Source organism: Nomascus leucogenys, chromosome 22a, assembly GCF_006542625.1.
Source record: "Nomascus leucogenys isolate Asia chromosome 22a, Asia_NLE_v1, whole genome shotgun sequence".
NCBI classification, from domain to species: domain Eukaryota; kingdom Metazoa; phylum Chordata; class Mammalia; order Primates; family Hylobatidae; genus Nomascus; species Nomascus leucogenys.
The window spans coordinates 62,357,977-62,373,509 of NC_044402.1; the positions used below are offsets into that span (position 1 = coordinate 62,357,977).

A 15,533-nucleotide genomic window follows, 5' to 3' on the forward strand; every position below is an offset into this window, starting at 1 on the left:
CCACCGTAAGTTGAGGACTGTGTATGCTATATGAAAAAAATAGTTGAAGATAAATATTAAGAAGAAAAAGGGGAAAACAAACGCAGAGCCAAAATTGCTTGTGCTGTGGTCCAAATGTACTTTTTGGGTTAAGGCACAGCCTGAATCCAATCTATTCCATAATACAGTAATCATGAAGTAGAGGAACCGTGGTATATGATAGTGTTCTGTCTTCTCAACAAGTTGTATTAAATAAGTCTGCATTTGTATGTTTTGATCTAAGATAAAACATTTAAGATGCCTGTATCTTTAAAAAATTTCCCTCTTCTACCATTTTAGAGATAATTTTTTAATCTATAATAATTTTAAATTTACATAAATTGCAAGAATACCAAAAGAATACCCATAGATCCTATCTTAGTCTGCCTGGGCTACCATACATAACATAATAACATAGACTGGGTGTCTTAACAGAAATTTATTTTTTTCACAGTTCTGGAGGCTGGAGAGTCCAAGATCAAATGGTTTGGTTTCTGGTGAGGGCTGTCTTCCTGGCTTTTAGATGGCTGCCTTTTTCCTGTGTCCTCATGTGCTAGGGGGTGTGGGCGAGAGGTACAAGACACTAGCCCTATTGTATCAGACCCCTACCCTTATGACCTCTGTAGCCTAATTACCTTTCCATAGGTCTGTCTCCAAATACAACCTCCAAATACATTGGAGGTTAGGGCTTTAACATGTGAATTTGGAGGAGGGATATCATTCCGTCCACAGCATACCCTTTACCCAGATTTACCTGTTGTTAACATGTTACCCCATTTGTTCTCCCCGCAGTGCACACAAAATTTTTGTTCTACCCACTTGAGAATAAATTGCATACATCATGGTCCTTTACCTGTAAACCCTTCAGAGTGTATTTCCCAAGAATGAAACTATGTTCTTACTGAATCACAGGACAGTAACTACAACTATAATAACTTTAACACAGATAAATATTTTTATCTAATCTACTGTCCATGGTTTCAGGATGAAACTGCTCCACCTCAGATCATCAGGCATTAGTCTCCTAAGGAGCAGGCAACCTAGATCCCTCCCATGGGCAGTTCACAGTAGGGTTCGTGCTTCTGTGAGAATCTAATGCCACGGCTGCTGATCTGACAGGAGGTGGAGCTCAGGCAGTAATGCTCACTTGCCCACTGCTGTCCCCCTGCTTTGTGGCCCAGCTCCTAACAGGCCACAGACTGGTTCACAGCCCTGGGTTTGGGGACCCCTGCTTTATTGCATTTTCTTCTCCAGTATAGAATCCAGTCAAAACCTGTATTTTAAAAAATGGCATCTGGGTTCCTCCATAAACAAAACTCTGCCAGCTCTTTCCATAAGCTCCCCGTTTCCCACCCCCTAATTTCAAGCCCTGTCTCTTAGTTTCTGCTTCTTGGAATGCTAGAACCCCATTTGCCCTACAAAACACCTACTTTTCTCTTTTTTAAGACAATCTTTTATGAAGATTTTTCCTGCCCTCCCTAAGCCCAGATGGAATTAACCCAGCTGGAAACCAAGAGGGCTTTCTCCTTAATTCCCCTCCACATCCTGTGCCCTAAGCATACTTGAAATATCTTAGTTTGTATTCATGAGTGGTACATATCTGCTTCCCCCCTCCCATCCACACCCCCATCCCTTGCCAGGAGACTCTAAGCTCTTTAAAAGAAGGGACCATATTTTATTGGTCTCTATATCCCTAGAGCTTAAAGATAGGATCTGTCACACAGAAGGTGCTTTATAAATATTTATTAGTCATCAATGGAATACATCACCCTAAAGAGCTACTGAAAGAGGTTGTAGGGATTCTGATCTTGAAGAGTTTCAAGAAGGAAAATGCCCCTCCAACCAGAGGCCTTACAGTGGTTCTAAGGGAAAGAGAATGAGCTGAGGGTGGGTAGAGCAGGGCTTGATCTAAAAGCTTGTTTGATTCTGTGATAAAGCGTGGTGAAATCAGGCAGGAGTTTTATATGTCTTAAGATTTTTCAAGCTAACACACGGCTTTCAGGAGAACATAGTCTGGATTTATTTATTTAATTTTTTAATTTTTTTTTTTTTTTTTTTTTTTTTTTTGAGATGGAGTCTCACTCTATTACCCAGGCTGGCGTGCAGTGGCATGATCTCGGCTCACTGCAGCCTGTGCCTCCTGGGTTCAAGCGATTCTCCTGCCCCAGCCTCCCGAGTAGTTGGGACTACAGGCACATGCCACCACACCCAGCTAATTTTTGTGTTTTTAGTAGAGATGGGGTTTCACCATGTTGGCCAGGCTGGTCTCAAATTCCTGACTTTAGGTGATCCACTTGCCTCAGCCTCCCAAAGTGCTGGGATTACAGTCATGAGCCACTGCGCCTGGCCTATTTTTAAATTTTTAATCTTGAACTAATTTTAGACTTACAGAAACTTGCAAAAATAGTACAGAGTTCCTAGAAACCCTTCACCCCACTTTCCCTAATATTAATATCTTACATAACCATAGAACAATGATCAAAACCAGGAAATTAGCATTGGCACAATACTACTAACAACAGATCTTACTTAGATTTTACCAACTTTTTCACTAGTGTCCTTTTCTATTCCAGGGTCCTGTCAAGGATCCCACATTGCATTTAGTTGGCGTGTCTGCTTAATTGCCTCCAATCTGTGACAGTTCCTTAGTCTGTCCTTGTCTTTTGTGATCTGGACACTTTGTAGGAGTACTAGTCACTTTACATTATTACTACAGTTTCTTTATTATAGGCAGACTGAATTATATAAATGAAAAATCAATGACATTATTTTTAAGACACAAACTGAATAACTTTAAAAGGACCATACCCTGCACATAGGCCTTGAATTCCTAGTTCTTTGTTTAGCTTCTGAATGTCTAGTAGTGATAATAATACCACTGATGCTTAGCCACATGTAGTTCATGGAGCACACTTAAGTTCTCTGTCAGGAGAACTTTAGCATTTCTTAGCTTTTGTACGTTTACATTGTTAATTGTAGCTCAAGTGTCTAGAACACAGTATATTTAGCAGAAATTTTCATAGCTCGGCAATTTTCATGGACCACAGTTATCCCTCAGTGTTTGCCCAGAATAGTTAGTCAGCAGAAAAGCATTGAATTGGAGCTGATTCATTTCTGAGTCAGTGACAAATTTACTTTCCAAGCATAATATCTCTAGTTGTATAAGAAATTAGAAAAGAGCATTATTTAGACCAAGGGTTAGTGAACTGTGTAAAGGGCAACATAGCCAATACACTAAGTCCTCATTTAACTTATCAGTAGGTTCTTTGGAAACTGCGACTTTATGCCAAACAACATATAACAAAACCAATTTTGCCATAGGCTAATTGATGTAAATAAGAGTTAAGTTCCTACAGCATATTTCTGGTCATAAAAACATCACCAAACTTCTAAATAAAGACTAAAACACTTTGAACATTAAACATTGGAATAAATGTGAGCTATAAATACATTTAAGAAAGATTAAAAAAAAAAGGTAAGGTAATTATTTACCTACTTATTCCAGTTTACAGTCGTGGGTGGTCAGAGCCTATCCCAGCAGCTTAGGGCCCAGAGTGGGAACCAACCCTAGACGCCAATTGCAGGGCACATTCACACACCTCCTCTACACTCACTCAAGCCTGGGACAGTATAGACATGCCAATTCACCTAGTGTGCACCTCTTTGGGATGTGGAAGGAAACTGGAGCACCTGGAGAAAACCCACACAGACACAGGGAGAATGTGCAGACTCCACATGGACAGCAGCCCCAGCCGAGAATCAAGTTTTTTTCCCTCATCAACATTATAACGAAACAACATTATTCCAAAACCTGCTGTACTTTGGGCTTTGCAGGCTATACAGCGTCACACACTATTTAGCTCTGCCGTTGTAGTCATGAATGGTATGCAAGTATGTGGGTATGACTGTGTTCCAATAAAACACAGATTTAGACTTACAAAAATACATATACTCAAAAGGTATATTAACATTTATCCTTATCTCTCATTTTTCTCTGCAGGCAGAAGACTGATTTTTGAAAATATGTATTTGGGAGATAGTCACGTCCTATTGAATACCTTGTGCTGGTGCTGCCATCGAAAAATCTGGTTACACTCTGGGGAGGACTGCTACCACTGCAGAACTGAACCACTTTGGCCGTGAGATGAGTGTCCGGCCTGAGCAGGCACACCATGAATAGATACACAACAATCAGGCAGCTCGGGGATGGAACCTACGGTTCCGTCCTGCTGGGAAGAAGCATTGAGTCTGGGGAGCTGATCGCTATTAAAAAGTAAGTTTGATCCTTCACTCCCATGATAATTTTAACTCTACCCTCACCATTACCCGTCTTTGAAACAGTTCTAAAGGGGAGTGGGTAGGATGCCTGGAGAAGAACCTTAGATAATGATTGCTGTGGGTTAGATGATTATTGACTCTGTAACACTCATGTTAGAGGTCTTGAAAACATTTCCACTTTAGATTTACTACTTTGCACCTAGTAAAAGTACTTGTTATCAAAGTGTTTTCTCATATTGTGAGGTAGTAACAAGCAGGTTAATAAACATCATTTTACACGAGAGGAAACTGAAACTCTAAGAAATTAGGTGACTTCATTTGGGCCATCTACATGCATATAGTGGTCTGGTGACTGCTGTCTTGTTCCCTCTGCCCCCTTTGCCCTTCACAACCTGAGTCCAGACACATTGTATTAGTTATGTGTTGTTGTGTAACAATTTACTCCAAGAGTTAGTTGTTTAAAACAACACACATTTATTATCTCACAATTTCTCTGGGTCAGTAAGTCTGGACACAGCTAAGTTCTTTGCCTCAGTATCTCTTATGAGGCTGTAGTCAAGGTGTTGGCCAAGGCTGGGGTCTCATCCAAAGATTGGACTGGGGAAGAATCCACTTCTGAGCTCATTTTGTGATTGTGGGTTGATCTATGGGTTGTTGGCCTGAGGGCCTCAGTTCCCTGCTGGCTGTTGGTGGGAGGCTGCCCTCAGTTCCTTGCCATGTGGGGGGGCCTCTAAAAAGCAGCTTACAACATGGCAATTTGCTTCATCAAGACTTGGGAGTCAAGAAGGCAATGAGAGACTTGTACTGAGATGGAAGTCGTATCTTGCTTTTGTAAATTAATCACAGAAGTGACATCCTTGTCAAATTGCTATATTCTGTTGGTTAGAAGCAAGTTGTTGAAGGAGAGGGGGTTCTAAAAGGCCCTGGGTAGCAGGAGGTGGGAGTCTCTGGGAACCACAGTGGAGACTGCCACAACCATCTCTATCCAGTTGCCTTGTCAGCATCTATATTTGAATGCCCTGCAGACATTTCACACTCACCATGCCCAAAACTACACTCGTATTTAGCGTATTCTCTCACCCCAAATTTGTTTCTTCTTCAGTGTTTCCTATTTCAATAATTAATACTATACCCTCAAAACCTGGGAGTCCTCCTGCCTTCCCTCCCCATTATGCCTCACCTTTAGTCATCTAGTACTGTGAATTCTACGTAATATTTATGTCATCCTCCTACTTCTGTATATTCCCACTGCTAACCTCCATTCAACCCATTACCATTTGCCACCTCCACCATGAGGTCCTCCGCTACTAGGGCTCCTGGCTTTTTTTCCCCCTATTCATATCAGACCAAAGGGATTATTTTAAACATACAACTTCAGTCATCTGAAACTACTTGACCAAATGTTCTTTGTGTCCCATGAACACATCCCTTGCTCCCACCTGATGTCAGTGCAGCTGTAGTGCACAGCTCTATGCCCATGCCAGCACCCCATCCCAAGTGCATGTGGGAGACTTTCAACCAAGGTGCATTCTGTCCAGCTCCTTAAAAGGTCCCCAGCAGGCCTGAGCCAGTTGCCAACCCTGTTATTGGCTTACTCATATACCCATTATTGGGTTCCCTACCTCTCTTTTCTCAGTCTCCTACTCCTTGCCCTGGCTTCCTGGAATCACCTCCCAAATAAACTACCTGCCCCCAAGTTCTTGCCCAGGCCCTGCTTTTGGAGGAATCCAAACCAAGACAGCTTCCAATGTCTTCCTGTCAGTTTTAGGATGAAGCCCCAAATGTTTAATGTGACCTACAAATTGCTGCATCATTTGGCTGAGCCACTGCTCCTGGCAGGTTCACTTTTATAGGCCCTTTTCCTTTCTTCACAGTACTTGGTACAGAAAATTATTGTCTACCTTCCTGCCATGACGTCAGTTTCATGAGGGATATCTTTCTCATCATTGTCTCTCCAGTGCCTGACAAGGCACCTACTGTACCACATAGCAGGGGCTAAATAATATTTGGGGCATGAGTAAAGGATTTGATCACTCTACCGGGAGACAGTGTGACAAGGACAGAGTGAGCTGGAGAGATGGGAAGTTTGTTATTGGCCAGCAGTGAGACCTCGGGAAAGTCGTGTACCTTCTCTGTTTCTGTTTCCTCGGCTGTTCTATCTGTTTCACAGGGCTGCTGTAAGACAAATGAGACAATGTGATTGAAATGCACTGAAAAATATAACCTTGAAACTTGGATTTCTGATTAACTCATGCAGTTTTCTTTTCTCCATTGAGGCTCTAGACCAGGGGTTGGCAAACTTTCTCTGTGAAGGGCCAGGCTGTAAATATTTTAAGCTTCACAGGCCATATGGTCTCTTGCAACTACTCAGTTCTGCTGTTGTAGTTTGAAAGCAGCCACAGGCGGTATATAAATGAATGAGTATGGTTGTGTTCCAATAAAATTTCACTTATAGAAACTGGAATTTGAATTGCACAAAATTTTCACATCGTGAAATATTATTCTTCTTTTGATTTGTCCCCCAATTTAAAAAGGTAAATGCCGTTCTTAGCTCGTGGGCTGTACAGAAACAGATGGTGGGGAGGTTTTGGCCCATGGGTCAGTTTGCTGACTCCTGCACTAGAGGGTCTAGAACTCTGCTGTCTAGTATGATAGCAAGTAACCGTATGTGGCATTTATATTTAAATTTAATTAAAATTAAAATTGAGTTCCCACATTACGCTAGCCACATGCCAAAGTGCTCGGTAGCCACGTGTCTAGTGGCTACCATCCTGGACAGCATAGAACAGTTTCACCAATAGAGAAAGTTCTACTGAACAGCTCTGGTCTACACAGAATAAGCCTGAGCGATTTCCTTCCAGAGCAAGGTTAGTTAGTTGGTGTAGAGCAAAACAGCAGTCCAGGCCTCTTTGGACTGCACCACACCACTGCTACTGGCAAAATTTGTGACTTCGGATTGATTATTGCACTGCCATTTGAAAATAAGTGCTGGTTTCGGATAGTATAATACTGGGTAGAAATTTAAACCCACTTTAAGTACTGTTAATTAGGTTCAGAATGAAAGCATTCTTCTAAAAGCAAAGTTTAACCTATTACTGAGAATAAGTGTGCTGTTTGTTTCTTTCTTCTCTTCTAGAATGAAAAGAAAATTTTATTCCTGGGAGGAATGCATGAACCTTCGGGAGGTTAAGGTATATATTAATATACCAAGGAATAATTTATGGATGATTAAAATAGCTTTGTACATGCTTAGATTTATAGTTGATATAGTCATTTCATTTGAATTTTTTCACTAATGCTGGAAAGGGAGGCAAATGAGAACATTATAGCTGAAGCAGAAGATTATGGTATAATTGTATATACTGTTATTAGAAAGCTTTCATCTTTAATGGATCGCTTATATCAATATATTTCAATATAAAGAAGTTGAATGTGTTGATTTAGTGAATTATTATTGCCTAATTATTTTCTTAATTATTAACATAAAGGAAAATCTACTTGTTGAGTGTTTTTCTTAGACATAATAGCAGTACTTACTTCAGTTTCTTGCCCTAATAATTTGCACTCCACTTTCTGTGAGGAAATTCATTGACCCCCACACCCTTGCGCTTGTTGAGCCTCACACAGACTTACCAGCCCTGGGCCACAGCCTAACCCTGAACACAGAGGGGAGGGAAGGCAGAAGCGTGTAGAAAGGAGGCACCTTACATGATTCCTCATCCCTTCCTCCTTGCTGAGGTCCTTCTTTTGTGCCACGTCAAGCAGTGTGGAGCACCGATCTTTACTTTTATTCAGCCTTCTGACTGGAATCATTATTCTCCTCCTTTCCCCCTGGCCCTTCTTCTATTGATTTTGTTCCAGTTTTTCTCTCTGTCAGAGTAGATTGACCACATTGAGTTTTACATGCATAATTCTCTTCCTTGTGCAGTGGAGTGGTGCTTCATCTAATTTTAGTCCTCTCACCCAGCCCTGTTTGAAACACCTAATAGAATATTGAAAAACACCCTTTCTTTTTCTCCGAAGGAGTCCTGTACATGGAAGTGGGGTTACAAGTCTAAAGCAGGGATCGGCAAACGTTTTCTGTAAAGGGCCAGATAGTCAGTCTTTTATGCTTCTAGGACTAAAAGGTCACATCGAAGATGTTATATAGATACATGTATAACAAGAGCAAAAACAAATTTCCATAAAATTTTTATTTATAAAATATAAAATGTAATAATAATTTAGTATAATTTTCTGTATTAGAGGTCTTCCAGTGAGAAGAATGATATTCTTTTTGAGGGGACATAATATTTAACTTAATTGGAGTTCAAAGTTAGTGTTCCCTATCATCAAACTGATTGCAACCGTTCATTTATAAAACAGGTGCTGGAGAGGATGTGGAGAAATAGGAACACTTTTGCACTGTTGGTGGGACTGTAAACTAGTTCAACCATTGTGGAAGTCAGTGTGGCGATTCCTCAGGGATCTAGAACTAGAAATACCATTTGACCCAGCCATCCCATTACTGGGTATATACCCAAAGGATTATAAATCATGCTGCTATAAAGACATATGCACATGTATGTTTATTGTGGCACTATTCACAATAGCAAAGACTTGGAACCAACCCAAATGTCCAACAACGATAGACTGGATTAAAAAAATGTGGCACATATACACCATGGAATACTATGCAGCCATAAAAAATGATGAGTTCATGTCCTTTGTAGGGACATGGATGAAACTGGAAACCATCATTCTCAGTAAACTATCGCAAGGACAAAAAACCAAACACCGCATGTTCTCACTCATAGGTGGGAATTGAACAGTGAGAACTCATGGACACAGGAAGGGGAACATCACACTCCGGGGACTGTTGTGGGTTGGGGGGAGGGGGGAGGGACAGCATTAGGAGATATGCCTAATGCTAAATGACGAGTTAATGGGTGCAGCAAACCAACACGGCACATGGATACATATGTAACAAACCTGCACATTGTGCACATGTAACCTAAAACCTAAAGTATAATAATAAAAATAAATAAATAAATAAATAAATAATAATAAAAGTATTCTTTTTTATCTTTTTTGGGCCGGGTGTGGTGGCTCACACCTGTAATCCCAGCACTTTGGGAGGCTGAGGCCAGTGGATCACTTGAGGTCAGGAGTTCGAGACCAGCCTGGCCAACATGGTGAAAGCCCTTCTCTACTAAAACTACAAAAAGTAGCCAGGTGTTGTGGTGGGCGCCTGTAATCCCAGCTACTCAGGAAGCTGAAGCAGGAGAATCGCTGGAACCCGGGAAGTGGAGGTTGCAGTGAGCCGAGATTATGCCACTGCACTCCAGCCTGGGTGACAGAGCAAGACTCAGTCTTAAAAAAACCAAAACCAAAAATATTCTTAGCTTGTGGACCATACAAAAACACGTGGTGGGCTGGATTTCACCCATGGGACATAGTTTGCCAACCTCTGTTCTAGAGAATAAAAGTTCGAGATGATCCAAAAACATCAGATATAAAAAAACAAACATCAGAGATAAAAAACAAAGATAATCCAATGACATTTTCTCTGTGACATGAAGTTCTGAGAGGTATCCATGGCTTGGATGTTAAACCTTTATTTTTCCATACAGCTAATTGTGTATTAGTTCTAATGCAAAAGAGATTACTCATATATACAGTTTAGAAAAACTGTGGGCACATAGCGTCTTAGGAAGCAAGTGACTGCCTCAGCAAGATAGTTGAAGAAACTGCTCCTCTAGCTGATGACCACCAGACAACTCCTGCTATTTTTCCTTGCCTGCACAGATGCCACATCGGCTGCCAACTGGGATCCTCCCCACCCCCACACCGTCGCGCTTGTTGAGCCTCACACAGACGTACCAGCACTGGGCCACAGCCTAACCTGAACACAGAGGGGAGGGAAGGCAGAAGCGGGTAGAAAGGAGGCACCTTGCAAGATTCCTCATCCCTTCCTCTTTGCTGAGGTCCTTTTGTGCCTGCTGACTCAGAAGGGGAAGGGAAAGGAAGGTCACTGAAGGCCTCTTGTCACTGTCATTTCTCATGTCCTGCCAGCTGCTTCATTCCAGCAGCAAAGGGAACTGAAGGGAAATCCTGGGTACTTACCATGCCACTGTTGCTTCTTCATTTCCTTTCTCCTTGTTGCCACCTGCCTGTACATTTCCATGTCTGCCCATGAAGACCCTGTGGACTTCAGGGAGATTCTGCACCTGACGGCCATGGCAGGGAAGGGAATCCCTGCTGCCATGATGTCATGCGGGGAATGGCACCTGGTGCTATTTTTCTTAGAAGCATAGTCTTACATGGCGCTATGCTGTTCTAGACACCATCTTGAAACCATAGGCTGCCTATATTCTGCCTACCGTGTTCCTTTGCTGTTTTGGTTTTTTTTTAACCATCTTAATTTTTTATGTCTGTAGGTTCTTGCTCCAACAATTTCCCCCTCCTTCCCATATCATTAAGCTCTTTTTTTTCCACCTGCTCATTCTTTTTAGTCTATAAATGTGCCCACCATTCACTCTAACCCAAAAAAGTCCCAAGCCCTTCTCCCCTTGAGTTTCTACCTCTTTCCTTTTCTTACATTACCTTCCAAACTTCTTTCTTCAGTGCAGCTTTCCCACACCCCATTTACTTTTCAACCCCATCGAGTCAGGCATCTCCCTCTGCAACTCTACTTAAGGCAGCAGATTCACCAGAAGAACTCAGCAGGTATATACCTGGCATCCAAATGGTTTGCCCCCTGCCCACTTCTCCAGCCAAAGTCTTACAGATGAGTCTCCCTCAGAACCAAACTAGGTTGATTCTCATCCTTTGTCCCCCAGACACAGAGTCCTCCACTCAGTTTCCATGCCTTACCTGCAGTGGGCTTCCCTCCTGACATGCCCGCTCCCTCCCAGCAAGCTCATCCAGGTGTCACTCTTCCTTCAAGTCACATCTCGGTGATACTCTCACTGACCACTCAGGGTTTGCTGATTACTCCTTGACACATCTCTGATGGTCCTTGTTTCTGTCATTCCCTTGACACTTAATATGATCTTCTTTATTTTATTAGATGTATTTTGTATCCATGTCCTGACTTTCCAATTAGGTTGTTTGCCTCTTAAGAGCAAGCACTGCATCTTAATCCCCAGGATACCCTGGGGGCCCAGCACATTGTTGTTTTAATAGTTAGAAAGTGTTGATCAGTCCCTGATGTGGACAACATTGGTAATATCCAACTGAAAGCTTCATCCATGAGGATAAACAGTCCGCATGTGGACTGTTGATCAGGCTTAATTTGCTACTTCTGCTTCTCCACTCTGACACAACTGACCTGCCTTTGTCTCTGCTTTGGAATCCTTTCCTGAGCCAAAATAAGATGCCTCTTTCTGGAAATACATCTTCATAAAGCCAGTCACTTGATGTCCCCCACACAAAATTAATTCTTTTTATATTAAACTACTATGGACTTTCTTGTTCATGAGCCTCACCTAGAAACAAGAGCTGTGAGCTGCCGTAGAGTTGGGCCAGTAATTCATGGCTCCAAACACACTTCAGGCTAAGAGCTGGAGGCACCCCACTCCTTGCCTAGAATTCCCTCCCAGAAAAGCTTTAAAACCGCTTCATTTTCTGCTGAATGAATTTTCCCCAAGGCTGCTCATCCACTAGCTACCTCAGCCATTGCTTGTGATGCGTTTTAAGCAAACAGGCATGAAAGATAGCTGCGATCACTGAGTGTTTAGTGAATACTTACAAGTTAAGCAATGTTTATATTTGTTACTCATGGAGAACCAGGAATCCAGCCCGACTAAATGAAGTAATCAGCCCCTTTGGTCCATACTAGGAAGATCTAGCCAAACAATTGGCCAAAACAGCTGAGGATTCCCTGCCAGAGAAGTATGTTGGCAAGAACTATTCTTCTGGGAGGAAGCTCCAGAGAGTCTTATTTTGTTCTCTTTTACTGACCATATTTCCTCTCTCTTGCCAGTTGCTTGAAGTAACTGATCATATTACACATTCCCAAGCTTTGAACCCTGGGTACTTTATCACTGAGTTTTCTTCGAGATGAGGATATTCGTTTTAACACTTTCCTCTTCATATGTTTTCTTTGTTTTATAAAAAGGATGTTCTTTTTAGTGAAATTCAAAGATAACAACTTAATATTGGACTCCCTTCTCCATGTATGAGGAAAGGGCTATTTTAATTAAAGGACTCATCTCACTGGCCAAAGTGACACTTGGAGGCTTTCATGAAGGAGACAGTCCATCAGATTCTGATTATCCAAACCAACAGTTTTAGCTATGTCTGCTGTACAAGAACAGAGATGCTGCTCACTAATACAAAATTGGTTCACTATCAACAGAACTAACAATACAAACAGAAAACAGTGTGCACATGGCTATACTCACATGTATGCACATGTTCCAGGAAGAGGAAAGGTACATATGTGTGAAGATGAGTAATCTTCACACATATAAGGCCATGCACCATTTTCTGAGCCACCCTCTCATTCCTCATCCACTGCCTGACTTTTTGCCTTTGTTGTTCTTGGAAGCAGAGGGATTTCTCTTGTCTTACTTCAGGGTCCTTCCGTCTCCTTCTGGTCCTCTGTAACTCAAACTCACATTGTAAGAAGGAGTGCTCTATGCCTCATGGACATACATGAGTCAGACAAAAGTCAAGAGAAGCAGGCCATCAACCCTTCGTCGTTTTGAACAATTTCCTATTCAGAGTGTCTGCAGACTGTTAGCTGGTGATCTCAGCCCAATGCAGCTGCATTCTCCAGTGCTAGAAAAATCTAAGCTTCTTTTATTGATTCCCCTCTGGCTTCTTCCACAGCCTGAATTCCATCATCTGGAGGGGGTGGGCCCAAAATAGCCCTGGTACATTGCCTGGTGCTGGGGGCAGCCAGAAATACCAGTTACTGGTCGAATACGTACCTTCTAGTCAGTTCATTGAAGTAGTTTTTCTATGTAAAGTTACTATCAATTTCAGAGATATACTGTTTATTAAATTGTCAATAAAATACAATTTCGGACATTTCTGTGGTTCTAAAATTAGATGTTTCTTTCCAAGTATACATAGGGTTACTTTTCTTTTTCAACAACAGATTTTCTCTAATATTTGTTTTGTTTTGTGTTTCTTCCTTGCCTTTTAGTCTTTAAAGAAGCTCAACCATGCCAATGTAGTCAAATTAAAAGAAGTTATCAGGGAAAATGATCATCTTTATTTTATCTTCGAGTACATGAAGGAAAATCTTTACCAGCTCATTAAAGAGAGGTACAGTTTGGTCATCATTATCTTATTATAGAAATAAATAGGCAAAGCAGATGTGTTTTCTTTCTGCTTTTGTGTTTTTTTTCTCTCTCTGTTCTTTCCTTATTGCATTATTCTGATTCTTTCTCTAGTCCTTTAACATTCACGCTACTGGGCTTTAATGTTGAAAGCTGCCAGTTAGGTGTGGGGCCCACCGTATTTCTACTTTAGAGGCCCTCTGATAGCTTCAGGGAAGCTGTTCTCAAGTTCTCAATGCAGTCATTTTCTTATTTTAAAGAGTTGTTCATCCAGGCTGGGCGCAGTGGCTGACGCCTGTAATCCCAGCGCTTTGGGAGGCCGAGGCGGGCGGATCACCTGAGGTCGGGAGTTCACGACCAGCCTGACCAACATGGGGAAACCCCGTCTCTACTAAAAATACAAAATTAGCCGGGCATGGTGGGGCATGCCTGTAATCCCAGTTACTAGGGATACTGAGGCAGGAGAATCACTTGAACATGGGAGGCGGAGGTTGGGGTGAGCAGAGATTGCACCATTGTACTCCAGCCTGGTCAACAAAGGTGAAACTCCATCTCAAAAAAAAGAAGAGTTATTCATCCAAAGAAGCTCAGACTTAATAGACATTGCAGTTTTCCATTCCCACTACGACATATGGGCAGAGCAACTAGAAGTCAAGGGTGGACCCAGCTTCCTGGATTTTGAGACCTCTGTTGAAAAGTTCTAGGTTTATTTCAGTTCCTCTCTTGCTGCAGTACTCAGGTAATTCCATGCTGGCAAGAAGAGGCTGATAAGAAATTTACCTGCGACGGTCATTTTGAACTTTAAAGGTGAACTGTGTGGAGCCTCTTGGGCACATTTTTTGTGGCAAAATGAATGCCATTCGCAGTACTCCTCTGAGTGATCTGAGTGAACAAATATCATCTTTATTGACAATGACAGCAGTGTACTGTGTGTTTTGCCCAGCCAGGAGGAAAATGTTAGCCATTGCATTGCATAAGGGCTTCATCTGGAAGACCTCAAATTTTCCTCACCAAAATTTTTTAAAGTTTTAGTTCGTATCATGGAGAGAGGAGATTTTTTCATATTTATATGCTATGTTGGAGGAAAATCTTTTTTTTGGCTTACTATCAAATGTTTAATGTTTTTGTTTTTGTAACAAGTGAATATATTTGGTGTTTATAAGGTAGCTCCCCTGAATAGACAAATGGTATTCTTTAGTATTTATTATCAAAGGATCTGGCCTTTGATTTATAACTTTGTTTTCCTCTGCCTCATACAGAAATAAGTTGTTTCCTGAGTCTGCTATAAGGAATATCATGTATCAGATATTACAAGGACTTGCATTTATTCACAAACACGGTAGGTGGTTTGGAGTGTTGTGCTTTTGAAGAGTAGTGAAATGTTATCAAGTAGAAGTTGTAGAAACATTAATATTTTTTGTAGCTGACTCCCAGAAAAGGTTGAAGAGTTGAGAGGCTGACAATGGATTTTAAAATATATTAACTTTTATAACCTGATCTCTGAATTTCCCTCATTACTTATTGTGTCTGTATGTTTTTTTTCTGTAGACTTTAACATTAAGCTTGTTGGTTATAGATCTAAATATTATTTCTGACCATTGAGTAGTATGTTAAATGAGAAACCTACAATTAGAATTCTGAGAAGTTTCATGTATTATGTTTGGTCCACTAACAGTGCTTCACTGTTACTTCTCATTTTTCTAATGTATTTATATTTCAACTTGTTTCAAGCAAGTTTAAAAGTAGTCTAACAAAATGTATGTGACACAGGAAAATAGAATAAATTAAAAATTAGCAAACTAAAAAAAGAGACAAAGGCAAAACAAGGTGTGGATATAGCCAGAGGTGAGGTTAGTCCTCAAAATGCATGCCAGCAAGTTTTATTTCACTAGAAGAAGCAGGCTAAGATTTGACTGTGAGCTCATTGTCAGACCATGCAAAATGTGAAATATTACCAGTTACAAC

The 15,533-nt window shown here is 41.2% G+C and overlaps 1 protein-coding gene across 1 annotated transcript in view; it reads left to right on the forward strand.

Moving 5' to 3' along the window:
- ICK (intestinal cell kinase) overlaps positions 1-15,533 on the forward strand; it is a 61,604-nt gene that overhangs the window by 16,397 nt on the left and 29,674 nt on the right. Inside the window, exons 2-5 of the mRNA XM_003254145.3 lie at positions 4,019-4,291; positions 7,433-7,487; positions 13,433-13,554; positions 14,828-14,907. Of these exons, the coding sequence (XP_003254193.1) occupies positions 4,191-4,291; positions 7,433-7,487; positions 13,433-13,554; positions 14,828-14,907 (358 nt within the window). The 5' untranslated portion in view covers positions 4,019-4,190. The remainder of the gene's footprint in view (positions 1-4,018; positions 4,292-7,432; positions 7,488-13,432; positions 13,555-14,827; positions 14,908-15,533) is intronic.